The following is a 19176-nucleotide window of genomic DNA, read 5'->3' as shown; positions in this document are numbered from 1 at the left end:
CTTCATAAGTACGATATAAATTACTTGAAATGTGGATTTTCATGGAAGGGAAATGAAGAGGAACCTATTCCATTATGTGTAATTTGCGGTGAAACTTTAAAAAATGAAAGCATGAAACCATGTAATTTAAATCGCAATTTTGAATCGACCTGTCGAATTTTTTCAAAATAAACTAAAAAATGTAAAAGAAGCTCAAAAAGTGACGTCGATCCTCAGGAGGTGAAAACATGAAGGCTTTAGAAGCTTCATATCATGTGTCGCTATTAATAGCAAAAAGTGGTGCAGCGGTAACAATTGGTGAAACTTTGGACAAGCCTGCAGCAAAAATAATAGTGGAAATTATGATCGGAGATAATGCAAAAAGATCTTTTGATTGGATTTGCCTTTCAAATAGTACCGTTCATCGAAGAATCATTGAAATGGCTGAAAATATAAAACAAACATTGTTATCCGATATACGTAAGAGTCGTTATTATGCGTTGCAGGTAGATGAATCCACCAACATTACAAATTTTGCAAATCTTCTAGTGTTTGTTAGGGGTACGAAAAAAAAATCAAAAAAATTCATGACGACCTTTTATATTGCCAACCCTTGCCAGAACATACAACAAGAGAAGAAATATTCAACAGTATAAATACCTTTATGCATCAAAACAAGCTTGATTGAAAGTGTTGTGTTGGAATAAGCATGGATGGAGCGAAATCCATGGTCAAATCTAAAAAAGGGCTTGTTTCAAGGATTCAAGCTGTTGCACCAAATGCAAAGTCGACACACCGCTGCATACACAGGAGGCTTTGGCTGCACATATGATGTCTACAGACCTAAGAAAGGTTCTTGATGAAACTGTAAAAATCAAATTATATTAAAGGCCGTCCTCTCAACTTTGCAAAGAAATGGGAAGCAACTATACACAACTTCTTTTCCATACCAATGTTCGTTGGCTTTCTCGTGGAAAAGTCCTTACTCGTTTATTTGAACTTCGGAATGAACTACAAGTTTTTCTTGATGAAAAGTTTGAATTGAAAAAGCATTTATATAATTGGAAATGGCTCAGTCAATTAGCATACCTGGCAGATATATTGATTGTATTAAATAGTCTTAATTTATCTTCACAAGGCAAGGAAATTTCTATATTTCATGTCCAAGATAAAGAATGCCACGTTGGCAAAAATGAAGTTATGGCAAAAGCAGGTTGGTAATGGAGAATTTGATGTGTTTCCATTGCTTCATGAATTGCTCGCAAGTTCAAATGAACAAATTGATAATGATGTGAAAATTACTATCATGCAGCATTTAAAAAGCTTTCAAATGAATCTAGAAAAGTATTTCCCTGAATTGGACATTAATATTGAGTGAATAAGATACCCTTTCAATAAAAACAAATTTATGCCAAAGGGTCTTCTTCTTTTCTTCTTCTATCGTCAATAGAAGAAGAAAAACTTTTAGAACTAGCTTCTGAGAGTTTCCTAAAGAATAAATACAGTGAGAATACGTTACCATCATTTTGGCTACAAATACAGAATGAATTTCCTGAATTAACAGATAAAGCTGTAAGGTTCATATTTCTATTTCCAAGTTCATATCTGTGCGAAGTTGGATTTTCGGCCCTTGTCAATATTAAGACGAAGAAGAGGAATCGCATTACAGATGTCAAACCACATCTGAGATTGAAATTAATAACTATAGAGCCAAATTTTGCTGAAATGTTATCTCACCATAAGCAATTTCACTCCTCTCATTGATGATAAATTATTTCAAGTAAGTAAAACTTTATAGTATCTTTATAAAGTTTGTTCTATTAAAAATAAATCATATTTTTTGTTTACATGAACATATAAATTCAAATAAAATAGATATTTAATTTTTTAATATTTTAAATTAATTTATTCGGTTGAATTAATTAATTTATTTTTTAATTAATTAATTATGGGGTACTTGGTAATAATGAAAATTTAAGAAGGGGTCCGCGGATATCTGAAGTTTAAGAAACACTGCATTAAGGGAACGGCCACTACCCAGACCGGTTTCGACCTTTATTGAGGTCTCATCAGTGTGAGCCAGACCCAGAAGTGGTGATACTAAGGCAAAAGCAATGGAGAATGAATAAACTCAGAAATTTATTATATTGAAGTTAAAGAGGCAGTGAAGGAAAAGAAGAAAGCATATCAAAAGTTCCTGGCAAATAAGTCAGCTTGTGCTCTTAGAGAATACAGAGACAAATGTAAGAAAGCTAAACAGTGTGTAAAACTGGCTAAACAAAAGCCATGGGAGGACTTTGGCAAGAACATAGAAAATAAACATCAAGAAGGTAGCAAGATATTCTGGAGGTTGTTGAAGAAGCTCAGAAATGAAGGAAAGAGTGCTGTAAAAGGAATTAGAGATGATAAAGGTGACACGAAAACTGGAGAAAAAGATATCCTTGAAGTATGGAGTAATACTTCGAAAAACTGCTAAATGAAACAAGCAGTGATAGTACTGTGGTAAAAAACACTCAACAGGCATACATTCAGGAATACATATCCATACTTAAAATAGAAAAAGCCATCAAAGGCTTGAAATGTGGAAAGGCAGCAGGAATAGATATTAGACAAGAAATATTGAAGTATGGAGGTATAAAAGTCTTACAATGGCTGCACTGCATAGTTCAGAAGGCCTGAACAGAGGAATGCATTCCTGATGATTGGAGTAGAGTTCACATAGTACCCATATATAAAAAGGGAAATAAAATTGAATGTGAGAATTACAGATGAATATACCCTGAGTGTTCCTGGTAAGATTTATGCAAGTATACTTGAGAAACGGTTGAGAAGGATTGTGGAAGAAAAGCTTGGTGAAGAACACGCTGGATTCAGGTCAAACAGATGCTCTCAGGATCAGATCTTCACCAACAAATAGTTGAGAAACCATGGGAATATAACAAAGGTCTGTATTTATGTTTTGTAGATCTGGAAAAGGCATATGAAAAGGTGCCAAGAGATAAGCTATTCAAAACGCTGCAGTTATATGGTGTCAATGGAGCATTACATCAAGCAATACTTAGTCTTTATTTGAGTTGTAAGTCAGCAGTTAGAATTGAAGTACAAGAAGATGGTTTAATGTTAAATCTGGTGTCAGATAACGATATACATTATCCCCTCTGTTATTCATTATCTATATCAGGGGTGGCCAACCTATGGCGCATTGCATGATTAGAAGTGGCGCAATGAATCCCAGAGAAAAATTTTTAAAAATGTGTTGTATATGATTTATATATATATATAAACACACAATTAACCTACCATTGAATTCTATAATAAATTTAGTTTAATCCTTTATCCAAGTGTGAGCAAACAAAGTTTGTGCATGAAAGTATCTTCAGGACTGGGGTAAGGTGGTACAACACCAGGGCGACTCCTTGCAAAGGTGGAGCAAGCTACCAACACTGCTGTCTCAGTATCTCCCATAATGCAAAACACATCTCCTTGCAGACATGTCTAATGTTATGCATTAAGGGAAGGGCCACTACCCAGACTAGTTTCGACCTTTATTGAGGTCTCTTCAGTGGGAGCCAGGCCCAAGTGGAGATACCAGTCAGAAGCATTAGCAAGGTCATCTCTACCCATAGGAGTTGCCAATTGGTGTGCGCACTTATTATATTTGATCTTGAAGCAACAGGCACCGGCAAATGCTGACATGCGTCACCAATTACCCAATCAGTTTACAGCTGACTCTCGTCATAACGTTCGATGAACTTCTGATTCGATGTGAGTGAACAATTCTGTGTTTTCGAACTTATATGTTTTTATTAACAGTTCTTTAAGTTTAAGATAACATTTCTGTTTTCATGAAGGCTTAATATAGTTGTGTAAATTTAAAAATAATTTTTTTCATTTTGAACACGTATGTCAAGTTCTTGCCCGCTCCCCTAATTTGCTGATTACTGAAACCTGCAATTATTCAGTGTATTTGTATGTGTGTGTGTGTTTTTATGTTTTTTTTATACAATATCTTTCCTTTTTATTTACGTATAGTAGGTTTATTCCTAAAATTTAACTGATCATCAGCAAAGCTTTCGTAATGAGGATGTTTGGGTTGTGTGTGTGTGATTGCCAGCTGATCGACTGTTTTATGGCAGGAAGCGATCTCATATTTCATTGGACATAATATATTACAAGAGAGAGACGAAAACACTATGAAAAATTATATATATAATATTTTTAAACTTATAGAACTGCATTAGGCCTTCATGAAAACAGGAATCTTATCTTAAACTTGTAGAACTGTTTTTGAATGTTCATAATGTTTAAAACCATAAAATAATTTAAATAAATTATTTAATAATAAGGTTTACTTTTTGAAATAATTTTTTACAGTCAGTTACCCATTACTTTGCAAAAAAAAAATGAGCAGAAGAAAAGCAGAAGGTGATAGCAAGCGCTAGTTTAATGAACTGTGGGAAAATTAGTTCTTATTTATTGCGAGTCCTTCAGGAAAACCGGTGTACATTGTTTGTGAAAGCACTCTCTCAGATAATAGAAGACATGATCTTAACAGACACTATAGAAAACATCAAGCTGAATTAGAAGAAAAACTGAAGTTAATTCCTGGGTCTGAGTTGTGGAAAGAATAGGTGGTTAAGAAAAAGGAAGAAATAAAAAAGAGAAAATATATTTGTGAAATGAAGTTGTGAAAGTGTGGCAATGCTTGAGGCATCTTATGAAATTGTCTTTGTGTTGGCTAAAAAACACAAGCCTTTCTCTGATGGAGAGGAAGTTGTTAAGCCCTATCTCGAAAAATTTGCAAAATGTCTTGGTGATAAGAATGTTGAAAAAAAAGTAAACCAAATTGCTCTGTCCAAGCAAACAATTACAAGACGTATCAAAGAACTTTCCCATGATGTTATTACTGAGCAATTAAAAGACCATGTTCATGCTTGTTCTTTCTTTTCTTCAGCCTTGGACGAATCCGCTGACATATGTGATGTAGCCCAATTAAACATTTTTATAAAAGGAATTGGTGGTAATTTTAACATCTTTGAAGAACTTATCGGTCTTAAGTCACTTCATGAAAAAACCAGAGGGTCAGACATATTTGACAAAGTAAAGTCATGTCTAGAAAATCAACAACTAGATTCTAGTAAGCTCATCAGTGTTCGCACTGATGGAGCACCATCAATGATAGGCAGAGTTTCTGGGACTGTAACTTTACTTGCAAGGTTTTTAGGTGGTTCTCTACTAAAGTATCACTGTATTATACATGAAGAATCTCTGTGTGGAAAAACTCTAAATTTGAAACATGTTATGATACCAGTTGTAAAGTGTATGAGTAATATTAGAGCAAGAGGGTTAAACAGAAGAGAATTCAGAGAATATTGTGAACTGCTAGATATAGAATATGGCGATCTCATCCTTCATTGTGAGGTGCACTGGCTTTCTAAAGGACAAGTTCTCAGTAGATTTTGGAAACTGAAAGAAAGTGTTCGTAATTTTCTGAAAGAGAAGGATAAGCTGCATGAGGAAAAAGCCTTGTTGTGTGATGAGAAATGGCTATTTGAGTTAGCATTTTTAGTTGATGTTACCAGACACCTCAATGATCTAAATTTGAAACTGCAGGGCAAGAACAAATTGTTTCCTAGCTTAGTAAATGACATCAGTGCATTCAAAATGAAATCAAAACTGTTCATCTCCCAGTTGCAAAATAGGGATTTAAGTCAATTTCCACATTTAAAAGAACATAGTGAATCTGATGAAGATAATGGCAACTTTACAGAATATACTGAGAAACTCAGATTATTGCAAGAGTCTTTTAACATTCGTTTTAGCGACTTTGCCAAAGAAGAAGACTGCATACTTGCATTTATGAATACGTTTTCACTTATTGAACAAAAAATCTTGACGATGCCTAGTAACATACAAATGGAACTTATTGATCTCAGAACTAATTCTTTATTGAAAATTAAATTTAATGAACTTCCATCACTCCCAGATGGTTCTGATATAAATAATTTCTGGCGATCGTTGCCCTGCGAACATTTTCCAGAACTGAGAAAATTTGCTCAGAGTTATATCTGTCATTTTGGAACTACGTACAGATGCGAACAAGCATTTTCATAAATGAAAATAATTAAGAACAAGCTACGGTCGTGACTGACGGATTTAAATTTGAAAAACTGTTTGATGCTTTCTGTAACTGATTTAATTCCAAACATTACAAGCTTAGCCAAAGCAAAGCAATTTCAAAAGTCAATAAAATAATTAATGTTTATCTTGTCTTTATATGAAATCCTTTTATTTAAAACTGCTAAAAGTGTCCATATTACCATTTATATAATAAATCATTTTATGCATAACTGTTAAATATATCCATATTACCATATTTCAAAAGGGCTGAAAAGTGGTATAACTTTGTATGGCGCATCTCAACTAAAAAATGAAAAAAAATTGACGCATGAACTATAAAAGGTTAGCCACCCCTGATCTATATGAATCACATTTTGAAGAAAAGTGATATGAAACCTGATATCAAAATTGGAGATGTTAATGTGAGCTCTTTGCTTTATGCAGATGATGTTATACTTCTAAATAAATCTGCTACAAGTATGCAAGATTCCCTGACTAAATTGAATAACTGTTGTAATAGATATGGTATGAAGGTCAGCAATAACAAGACAAAGATAATGAAAATAGGCAGAAGCATTGAAAATGTCAACTGCGTTATGAATGGAGAACCTACAGAACAAGTAAAATATTTCAACTACTTAGGTACAATGTTTAGTGAAGATGGTAAATTAAATATGGAAATAGACAACAGAATCAACAAAGGTGGTATGGCAGGAAGTCAATTGAATAAATTCATATGGAATAAGAGAGAAATTATTTTTTTTTATTAATTTATTAATTAAGAGAGAAATTAGTTGGAACACTAAATTAGCTGTATACAAGACAGTATTCAAACCAATTTTAACTTATGGATCTGAATCTGAAAGCTGGATCAGAAGTAAAACACTTGACCAAAGACTAGAGACTGCAGATATGGAAGTCCTGAGAAAGATTAGGGGCATGAACAAATGGCATCAATGGCAATATCATACTAAAAACGAGGATATTAGGGAAGAACTTGATATTGTCAGCATCCAGGAATGCGTTAGCAGAGCTAATCTCAGGTGGTATGGTCACTTAAACAGAATGGGCGAGGAAAGATTAGCAAAACAAGTGTTCTCTGCTAGGTTGGCAGGAAAACGACCCAGAGGACGACCAAGATATAGGTGGATTGATACGGTAAAATGTGCCTTAGATGATAAAAATATATGATCTGATAATGTTGGAGTCTTGACAAGTAACAGACTGATTTGGAGGAAAAGTGTAGATAGGAAGTTAGTAATGGTGTAAATTTTTCATGTAGTACTTCATATCCTGTACACCCCTTGATGGTACATGGCAGGAATTTGATGACGATGGAACAAGTGCAAAGGAGAGTGCTAAAATGATATCATTCCTCTTTCTCCTGCAGACACTAGCAAACAAGAGAAAGAGAGGGTGATATGATTGAGACTTTCAAATTTCTGAAAAAGGGTCACACAAGACTTCAATAGATGGAATTTTTAAATATATGGAGGGTGGGAAAAGGATGCGATAGCATCCTTAGAAGTTAAAAATTAATACTGTAAAGAAAGGAATGAGGGCTATATTTTTCTCTCATAGAGTTGTGTGTGATTCAAACGGATTGTCACTGGATGGATGTGCAAGTAGTTTGAATGAATTCAAGAACAGGTATGACAGCTGATGCAGATAGTATGGCTTCCTTCGAAGCGTCCCTGACTCCCTGGAGGTCTCTCTTAATAATAATAATTTTATATCACAGCACATTACTACTAAATACAGTAGATTTTTTGTCATAAAGCTTCACTGGTCAAAAGTTCTCCTTCAAACAGATTAGTGTTTCACATTTCAGTATCCAAAATATACTTGATATTACTGTTCCAGGAAAACAAATCACATAATACTGTTGTGTCAGTTTAAGCAAATATTCCTAAAATCAGACTATTTCTTTGCAATTTGTTTATTCCAGCCACTATGTTTTTATCCTTCTGGAATTGAAATCAGCTGTGCTTAGGAACTAGCAAAAAAGAACTTAGGAACTAGTAAATTATTAAAATTATTCCACTTTTTATTTTATTATTACTATTATTACGTGACACCTCCATGGAGTCCAAAGACTCGTTGAGGGAGGGCACCTACTCTACAACTGTACACTTCAATCCACCAACTATAACGAACCGCAATTACACTAATGTCATCTACCACCCGCCACCACTAGTATTTTCACAGACAATCACAAACATGCCCATGGCAGGATTCGAATCCGTAACCTTGTGGCTGGAGAGTGGATATGCTACCACTGAGCAACCAACCAGGCCAGGAAACAGATTTTTTTTTTTTTTTTTTTTTTTTTTTTTTTTTTTTTTTTACAAACATATTTCCTGTTATATTTTCTCTATATAAAAATAAATCATTTATGTCATTAAATTTTTGAGTGTTACTTTAAATATAAAAATAAACGAATTGCTACTGTTCCTACTTGTCATTTCTAAAATAAGCAGTTTTAGAAATACTATATAATAGTCCTAGCAAGAGGCAAAAAAGCTAATTGATGTTACTCACCACTACTGAGAAATTAAAGAAAAGAAAGAACATGTTAAAAAAAAAAAATCTAAGATCCCAAGCAACAGCTCAGTGGACATGAGAAATTTTTGTTTGTTTTCAATTTTGGGTGATTAGCAGACATACTAAAGAGTAATGCTGATATCTCTTATAAATTGATACAGTATTTGTGTCAAAATTAATTCTGCCTAATCACACTCTTAAGACCGCAATCTTTTTCATAATTTCTTGATTTATAACATTCAATCACTTATGTTCTATTACTGGAAAAATTATGAATTATATGATATAACTACCATGTTAAAAAAAAGAGCAAAGTTTGGGGTTGGGGAAAAGATTTAGCCAACTATTCAGACCAAGATATTCCAGTTTATAGTTTATTTTCAAAATGTTTACAAGAATTAAAAATATATTTCACTTTGGAAGCATTTTTTTTTTTTTAAAGCAAAACAATAGTGAAATTACAACTACTTCAAAAATGCTACATAATCATATCATCAATGTCCATTCTGTCTGATGCTACATCCCTTTCTGTCTGCTGCCAGGTGGCTCAACTCTTGCAAACTCTCTCTCTCTCTCCACACCATTTCTTTAGATCATCTGAAACATCTCTTTATGTTGAACAAAGTAATTTTACTATTTATGAATTCAGTGATAAAAGAACTGGGTTTACTGGTCATTGAAATGATAACCACACACAAAAAAAATCACAACTAGTTTTGCCAAAAAAGAACAAGTGGCTTCTTCAGATGGTAAAACAAGTGTTACTGTTGTTTTCTCTCTATTTTCTAAACTTATATACCTCATTAATCTCTATTATCTTCTCTGATGTATTGCCTAACTCGATTCTAACCAGGGATATTCCCTTTTCAGATACTGGCAAAATCTGAATCATGCTGTGACAGCCAGTATCCTATAACAGGAAATAATTGAAGCTCAGGGAAATATTTCTAGACTCATTGGCATACACTCTAATATACGCTTCACATACAGTTATATAGATTTCGGTACTTTGCAGTCGTGACCTATAATCTATTCTTAAATATATATATATATACCCAAAATTCTTCCCGCTATGGTTCTTATTTCATAAGTGGTAATTTGATATCTCGAATTCAGGCATGACTCGGGCATATGCAATAAAACATGTTTATTGGAACTAAAAGACAAGTACAACTAAATTGAATCAAAATATTACAACTTCTAAATCTCATGCTAAGATAGATCAACAATTCAAAATTAATCAAATTAACTTAGACAGATCAAAATATTAATCAAACAAGATTAGAGTAGAAAGCAATGACAATATCACATTAATTTAAGATCCTCTCATGCATGCTAGTCATAAAGTACATATTATACAACTTGTTGCTTTCTCAATTAAGGTTATCTACCAAATAAAATACACTTATCATTTTAGTCACATTCAACTGGAGATTCGTTCCTGACAATTCCTTGTCCAACAGAACTAGCTGTTTCAAATATGAAATCTTATCAAAGTTCTCTAAAGGATTGTCCACATTACTTAATCAAAATACAAATTTCTATCTTCTATCACTTCGGTAACATATAACAAAGGTCTCTACATTACCCAGTTCTTTCCAAAGGTCTATTAACTACCACGTGTTGTTCTGGTCATCCTTCGATTGGCTGTCTCAGCAGCTGGCTTTGTGGCTACATTGTCCTTTCTACTGCTGCCAGACACAAACTAGTTTCTGCTGTGACTAAGGGCTATCTCCGCTCCTTACGATGGGACATCCAGCGACTGACACAATTCTGAATAAGCTGATGAATCGCATACGGCTCCAAATGGAATCTTCTCCAGCATAATCAGGAAAGCAGCCCACTGTCCAATATCATTGCACCCTGGCTCGTCCTCTCTCCGACCACTGGTCAAGAATCCTCGTGATGAAAATCCGGAAAAAAGGCGCTTGCAATATGGCACGCATTGCCTTATATTCTGTGTTCGAGCGCCCTCTTTTTGCTGTATCCTTTTTCGCATGACCCTTTACTTTTAATGCCCTTAAGTTGATCCTTTACTCTCCCTTTTGCTGTTAAGTGCTGCCTTCGAGGAAAGTGCACTTACGTCACTTTCTGAGCAAGCTGTAGCCTCCAGCATTATGATCGATACGTGCGGTTCAGACACGACATTTAAACTGTTACTCATTACCTGTCTGTACACAATAAATAACGGAAAAAACTCACGTAGAAAGATTATTTATTAGTATAATTTTTGCCTGTGTGTCACAGGCATCTTCAGTACATTAAGCTCAAAATTAAACACTAACTGACAATTCCAAAAAGCGCCACCTAAGCAGCTGGTGTAAGATAACTAAAAAGGTCAATAACTTTCCTAAAAAAAAAAAAAAAAAAAAAATAATAATAATAATAATAATAATAATAATAATAATACAATAAAAAGTTAGGAAAGATTAGCTGATTTTTAAAATACTATCTCCCATAAAGGGGACAGGTGTAAGCTGTCGGATCTGTTTAAGTTAGGAGAATGAAGTAGAGTTTCACATGTTTCTTTATAAAGGCGTTCCATGAGAAACTGACTTTTGTGAAGAACTCTTGTCTTTCTCCAATGAACTCTGTGTCTAGTGAAGATGGCATGTTCAGAAAGTCCAGACTTCTCAGGTTTAAAGTATTCAATATAAGATTGGTGTTCTTCTAGCCGAATAGAGGCAGATCTTCCCGTTTGTCCGAAATAAGATAATCCACAAGAGCACGGAATCTGGTAGACACCTGGATGATTAAGATGTGGAAGCTTGTCCTTAGGAGAAGTGAGAAAGGTGGAGATTTTTCTAAACGGTCGAAAGGCAACAAAAATATTCAGTGGTTTTAAAACTTTTGCTATACGTTCACTGATGCCTTGTACATAAGGGATAGTAATGCGCGTTATTTCCTCTGTGTTTGAAGAGGAAGACATATTAAAACTACTCAAAGTTCTTTTAATGAAGCAATTCTTATAACCATTAGATAGAAAGGAAGAAGTTATGTATTGTAGTTCTTTCTGTAAAAGCTCGTCTGTAGAACAAAAGGAGTGGGTCCGATGAACCAGTGTTTTATTTTGTAAACATTGTAAACGTATTTGATTTTGTAATAAATTCTGGTTATTTTTCCTTTAAAAATAAGTTGTATCAACAAATTGAAGGAACAGCAATGGGTAATCCTCTTTCTCCTGCTATCTCCAATTTCTTTATGGAACATTCTGAACAACGTATCTTTGACAATATTTCTCCCAGACCTACACATTTGTTCAGATATGTCAATGACATTTTTGCTGTATGGAATGGCTCTTCTGATGAACTTCAACAATTTCTCACTAAGTTAAACGCATTTCATCCTAGGATCAAGTTTACCCTAGAAGTAGAATCAAATAAGCAGTTAGCCTTTTTAGATCTTCTAATTCTTCGCCAACCAGATGGTAACCTACATTTCTCAGTTTATAGAAAGAAGACTCATACAGGCCATTATATCCATGCGGAATCTCATCACCATCCCAGTCAAAAGGCAGGGACTATTAAAACACTGGTTCATCGGGGCCACTCCTTTTGTTCTACAGACGAGCTTTTACAGAAAGAACTACAATACATAACTTCTTCCTTTCTATCTAATGGTTATAAGAATTGCTTCATTAAAAGAACTTTGAGTAGTTTTAATATGTCTTCCTCTTCAAACACAGAGGAAATAACGCGCATTACTATCCTTTATGTACAAGGCATCAGTGAACGTATAGCAAAAGTTTTAAAACCACTGAATATTTTTGTTGCCTTTCGACCGTTTAGAAAAATCTCCACCTTTCTCACTTCTCCTAAGGACAAGCTTCCACATCTTAATCATCCAGGTGTCTACCAGATTCCGTGCTCTTGTGGATTATCTTATTTCGGACAAACGGGAAGATCTGCCTCTATTCGGCTAGAAGAACACCAATCTTATATTGAATACTTTAAACCTGAAAAGTCTGGACTTTCTGAACATGCCATCTTCACTAGACACAGAGTTCATTGGAGAAAGACAAGAGTTCTTCACAAAAGTCAGTTTCTCATGGAACGCCTTTATAAAGAAACATGTGAAACTCTACTTCATTCTCCTAACTTAAACAGATCCGACGGCTTACGTCTATCCCCTTTACGGAGATAGTACTTTACAAATCAGCTAATCTTTCCTAACTTTTTATTGTATTATTTTTTTTTTTTTTAGGAAAGTTATTGACCTTTTTAGTTATCGTACACCAGCTGCTTAGGTGGTGTTTTTTGGAATTGTCAGTTAGTGTTTAATTTTGAGCTTAATGTACTGAAGATGCCTGTGACACACAGGCAAAAATTATACTAATAAATAATCTTTCTACGTGAGTTTTTTCCGTTATTTATTGTGTACCGATATGTCTACTCACGGTTTACCTCTTTTAAAACTCATTACCTGTCTGGCGACTTACGTTATTTTAGATAGCTTAATAGGACACAAATTTAAGCTAATATTTGTTTTACATAGAATCACTAATTTCACTTAATTCTCTAATTTAGTCTTCCATTTGACAACAAATATTTTTAACACATTACATATATTAATGCCATTCTCATATACAACGAACAAGGTCTTTCTTGCTTTCTGCTGGTGTGCAAGTATTATCTTAAATTAGTTAAATTACCCATGCTAGATTCTGAATGAACAACTTCTTAGAAAATCCTCCATTCAGGATCTAACACAAGTAATAATTACAAGTTAAATACAATTAAAAAAAACAAAAAAACTTAAATTATCTGAATATGAAGAATCAAAAAACAAGTCAGTGATGTGCGGCATGCATCACCTATCTTCTAGGATTGTTTAGAGGTAATTGTTTGAAAGGTTTAACTCAGTTATGTTGCGAGATCTAATTAATGGCCTCTAAACATCACTTAAGATAAGTCCTTGGTCCCTGTTGAGAGAGACATATGAGTGACAATGATGGAATATTTGAAATGATATGAAAGAAAGTTTTCAAGATAGGGCATCATAGCTTTATCCCAATCAGGAGCATGGGTATTTGGAAGAATGATAAGCAAGTGAGGATTTTTCTTCTCTTCTGTATGCCACATTACTCAGATGTTCCTTCTTATTGCAAAAATTTCTGTAAACATGGCCTACATAACATAGACCAGAAGAACAAAGAATTTCGTAAACATCTAGATGTTCACAGAAGGGAGTCTTTTGGAGATAAGAGGATACAGATGGTTTGGATGGACTTATAAGTAATTCTGATCTTATGAATTTGAAGTAGAGCAGCAATATTTATAGATATTTCTGATATAAGAAATTGGAGTCTCTATAATGAATGTTAAGATTTTTCTGTGAAGTATCATAAAATAATATTTTTAGCGAGTGGTCTCCAAATACTAATTAAGGATGAACTTAAAAAAAAAAAACTTCTGTTTTAAACCTCTGTCTGTGTTCTGTCAGAATCCATGATAATTCTACTGTAAGAATGTTTTCGTCAGGGTTGGTGAGATGGATAGGAGGGTGGTTGATGGAGAAATACCAGAGAGTGGTTTACTCAGGAGCAGAGTCCAAAAAATGGCCTGTGACTAGTGGTGTGCCGCAGGGTTCTGTTCTTGGACCACTGCTGTTTAATTTGTTTATTAACGATATAGGAAAGGATCTGAGAGAAACAGTTCATTTGTTCGCTGATGATGCTAAGTTGGGTAGGGCAATAGTGAATGCAGAAGACGTCAAAATTTTGCAGGATGATTTGGATAGATTGTAAGTCTAGGCTATGGAGAATGGATGTCAATTTAATGTGGCAAAATGTAAGGCTATGCATTTTGAGGTGAAAAGATTAGCAGCAGTATATCACATTGGTGGAACTGTACTCCAGGAGATTGATGAGGCCAGGGACTTGGGAGTGTTGGTGGATAGGGAGTTGAAGTTTAGGGGGCACATCGCAAAAGTTGCTGAATCAGCTCATCAAATCACTTGGTTACTGAAGAATACTTTGACGAGCAGAGATAAGCAAGTTATTGTTCCTCTGTATCGAACCTTGATAAGACCCCATCTTGATTACTGTGCCCAGATCTGGTCACCTAGGTTTCTTCTTGATGGGGAGGAGGTTGAGAGGATCCAGAGGCAAGTGACTAATGATGATAGCAGGTCTATGGAATGAACCTTATGAAAACAGGTTGAAGATTTGTGGGTTGCAGAAATTGGTTGATAGGCAGAAAAGGGGAGATATGATTGAGACATTCAAATTGCTGAAGGGTTTCTATAGGATTAATTCAGAGGATATTTTTGAGAACAAGACTGGTGTAGGAGGACTAGAGGACATCCATGGAAGCTGGGCAAGAGTGTGATTAGTAAGGGTGCCAGAGCTGGGTTTTTTACTTTTAGAGTGGTGAATGAATGGAATAAGCTGCCTGAGTCTGTTGTGGGTGCTATGACAGTGAATGAGTTCAAGGCAAAAGTATGATAGATACTGTGTGAATGTCAAATCAAATAGTTGTGATGATCATGATGTTTAGGGCCTCCCTCGATGAGTCTAAGGACTCCTTGGAGTCGCCCGTAATAATAATAATTATTATTATTATTTCTTTTTGGTGGTATCATCTGGCTTCCTACTTTGAGAGGCTTTGCTTTCATTAGTCTTGGATTCCCCCCCCCCCCCCCCCGAGAATTGTGAATGGCCAGTGTCCATCAATTCTTCATCAGCAAAAATAATCATAGTGGACTTTCTCTAGGACACTAGGTATATTAATTGTTTTATATTCCTGAGAGGGAGATATGCTTTGTTAATAGGCTCAATATATAAGTAATGTTATCAACTTATTCGAGTGTTCTGCCTTATAAACTTTAATAGAATAGATATATATATATATATATATATATATATATATATATATAAACCCTATCACAAGTCTTCTCTCAAGTCTAGAGAAGAATTTATTCTGCAAGATAAGCTATTCATAAGTTGAATTCTTTATGCTTTGATCTACACTATCTAGATCTATGAGACAATACTAACAACATGCTAAATCACTCATACAAACTCACTTTTATTCTCTTCCAAAACCATCTAAAGAAAAAAATTTCAGTAACTTTACCAAGCAAAATCAAATAAGTTTCCTTCTCAAATGAAAAGGGGCACTCATTAATATCTCAGACCAGTGCTTTTTTTTGTGACAATATGCAACAGTATAGCATACTGGCATGAACAGTGACACATGACATATGGATGTAGTATTAATTTATTCAACTTTTTCTGCTAGCAAAGAATATGTACTAGCAGCTACTAGTTTCCAAAGACAGCACTGTCTCAGACTATCCTTTAAGCAAGGCTTCAATTTTGCTATCATCCCCATTTCTGCTGCACAAAATTGTCATTTTGTGCAGCATAAAAGGACGTTCATCATCTTCTCCAGACCACCACCACCAATGATATTAGGTTTAAAGCTACTGTTCTCCTGTCATTATTTTGCACATCAGAAAACAACACCACCAATTTAAAAGGAAAGCACCATGCAATTCAAGAAGAAATAAATATCATAATCCTGAAGGCAAAGGTGATCCAACATTGTCATGAATCCCACAGCCATCTGTCTCCTATTAGATTCTTTATTACTCCACTTTAGGCAATGATTCTACTGGGTGACTCACTAAGAAACCAAAGATTTTCAAAATATGCCAAACTGGCCAAATGACTTGAAACAAACTCGTCTTCTCTGTCTAACTCGAAGATTATATAGATTGTCCAAAATTCAAAAGACTGATATTCCTGTGGAACCCATAGTTGATGGTGTAAGTTAGCTCACCTATTTATCTTTCATTCTAAGGTCTTGCAGAATAACTGAAACTTTTCTTTTTGCCAACCCAAAACCTGCTATTTGAGGGAGGTATGTTAATGACATTTTTATTATTTAAAAATCTAATGTTTCACATTTAAATAACTTTCTAAATTCTCTCAATTTCATTCATCCAAAACTTCAATTCTTTGTTTCTTGATGTTTTAATCTCAAAAAGAGGAAACCAGAATTTCATTGAAGATTTATCAAAAAGCACACTCAACATTGGACAATATCTTCATATCTCAACTCTACATCTTCATCACAAAAAATAGGCATAATTCACACCTTAAAGAGAGCTATTTTTCTATTTTAAAAGATCAAGATAGAACTCAAATTTCTGTTCAGCCACTTCATCTTTAACAGGTATTTTAAAATCTCTATAATGAGCTATGATGCTCATTATAGAGACTATTTCCATCCCATATATTAGAAATCTTTCCATCAAAACTGCTGCTCTGCTCCAAAGTCGTAATATCAGAGTTGCCTATAAACTCATTCATACCACACAAAGCCTTCTTCTATGTATGGTTTGGATGGATAAACATCCTGATGTTTACAGAATTCCTTGTTCTTATCTACCTTACATATTTCAGAACCTCAAGTCTGACCTAAGAAAGAAGAAACATCTCAGCAACATATATAAAAATATATTCTGTCATTTAGTCTCTATTTAAAATTAGAGCTACCATGCATATAGAAGGAAGTGCTACATGTTTCTAGCTTTCTGTCACTGTCTCTGAGATGCAGCTATGAATGCAAGTTAATTCACTTAAATATTCTCCAAAGTTTGAAGGATTATCACATCTCATAATGGAGATAACTGAATATCAATTATATTAACAATTATAATGTTTGTTTGTTTTTGTAATAACTTGACTGTTTTATGACAAAATGATTCAAAATAATAACTGCTCCCTGACTTGATAGAATCTAATGAAATTTAGTATCCATTAGATATCATTTCAAGAGAATAATTTTAGATACCAAATTAGGCAAAACAAAAATTAGGTCTGTAGTCATGTGACAAAAACAGCTTTGGGTTTAAATGTTGTGATAAAGCACAGTATCACTATACAAGAATGCTATCACAAAATGTGCCTTTTTTATGATTACTCTGATCCTGTTTATTTTTTAAATTATGACTGATAACACATCACATATATATATATATATATATATACATACACACCACTCAATACTTGATGTGATTTATATATATATATATATATATATATATATATATATATATATATATATAAACCAAACATTAATACAGTCAACTGCCACTATAGTGAACTGGCAAGGAGGCAAAAATATTTGTTAAAGTGGAAAGTTTGCTCTAATGAACTTCCAATGGAATAGGTTTTGTACTTTGACAGACTTTGTGGGGCATTGCTATTAGAGTTAAATAAAAATTTTGCTTTTCCCAATATCACAGTACTAGCCATAACATAACCTTCTGTGCAACCAATATACAAAATAAGATCCTTCCTGCACATTCTGTTGTAATAATTTTGCCATCAGGCAGGCATGGAGTAAAGATAAACACTTGAAAATTCTCAACTGAACAAATAGTGTTGATGTTGTGCCACCTTAGTGTGCATGTACCAACAGCAATGATTTTGCAAACCACCAAGACTGCTTTTCCAGTCTGGTTAGCTGAGTGAATAGCATAATCTACTCTCCAAGAGACTGGGTTCAAGTCTCAAAGTGGGAATGGATGTTTGTGAAAAATAACTAGATTATTTGTATCAGCTAGTGAAATACCACCACCCTGCTTGCTGGAGACTTGAAGTGGCTTGAAAAAATTCCATGTTTGGTTTTTCGGATTTTCAAATTATCTACTCCTTAGCACATTTCCAAATTTTGTACCCTTGGTACAAGTAATGTACTATCATCATTCATGGGTGGAATTCACACAACAAAAGATGAAGAGGAAGAGAGAAAAATGTGTTGCTTAAATTTTTCTAACATCTTATGTTCCTTATGTCTTATGTTCAAAAGACAAATTTCTAATGCCCCCCCCCCCCCAGGACTAATATACATTAGTACTGATAAAAAAGTTTATGAGTGAAATAAAAATGGCAAAATTTTTTCTTTATATAGACCTCAAAAATATTAAAATTTTATCAAACCATGTCTCATGACAATCTCGGTAACACAACTTTTCTCTCTTTAATACTTCTTAATTTATTCATTCTGCTGAATGTCCTTTGACCATTACACTTAATATAATAGTAATGATATGAATACCTTAGAATATAACAAATATAATATTCAATTTAATCCACTTACCCAGTTTTAATGGGTTCTTCATATTGAATGCCTTTGGCTAACTCAGCAACACCCATGAGAGCTGAAAAACAATAAAATGAAGCATTTTAGATGAGAAATTAAATGTATCCATTACACCAGTTTAGTTATTTTCATTCAAATATACACGCACATGCATTTAGTTACTTTTAGACATTCCTTCCAATAAAATCATAAGGTATTCTGAAAGTAGCAGAATACCTATGGCTACATGCTTGGCAATCACATATCAAAATTGTCACTCTGATTCACGGCTTTTGATCAATTCTGGTATAAGAGATCTTTCCTAAAATACAAATTCAGGATTTAAATTTTTCCTACATTAGACAATCTGGTCTATCATTTTAAACATTCTGAATGTAATTATAGAAAATTTTGGATATGATATAATGTATGTCATTAA

General features: G+C 34.0%; 1 protein-coding gene across 1 annotated transcript in view; it reads right to left on the bottom strand.

The window, feature by feature from the left end:
* Nucleotides 1-19176, bottom strand: part of abs (ATP-dependent RNA helicase abstrakt) — a 222580-nt gene that overhangs the window by 129299 nt on the left and 74105 nt on the right. The window contains exon 5 of the mRNA XM_090391777.1: nucleotides 18756-18816. Coding sequence (XP_090247903.1) covers nucleotides 18756-18816 — 61 coding nt within the window. The remainder of the gene's footprint in view (nucleotides 1-18755; nucleotides 18817-19176) is intronic.

Source organism: Typopeltis vanoorti, chromosome 4 (assembly GCF_054136105.1).
Source record: "Typopeltis vanoorti isolate ZY-2024b chromosome 4, IOZ_Tvanoo_1.0, whole genome shotgun sequence".
Taxonomy (NCBI): Eukaryota; Metazoa; Arthropoda; class Arachnida; order Uropygi; family Thelyphonidae; genus Typopeltis; species Typopeltis vanoorti.
This window is presented reverse-complemented; position numbering and strand designations above follow the sequence as displayed.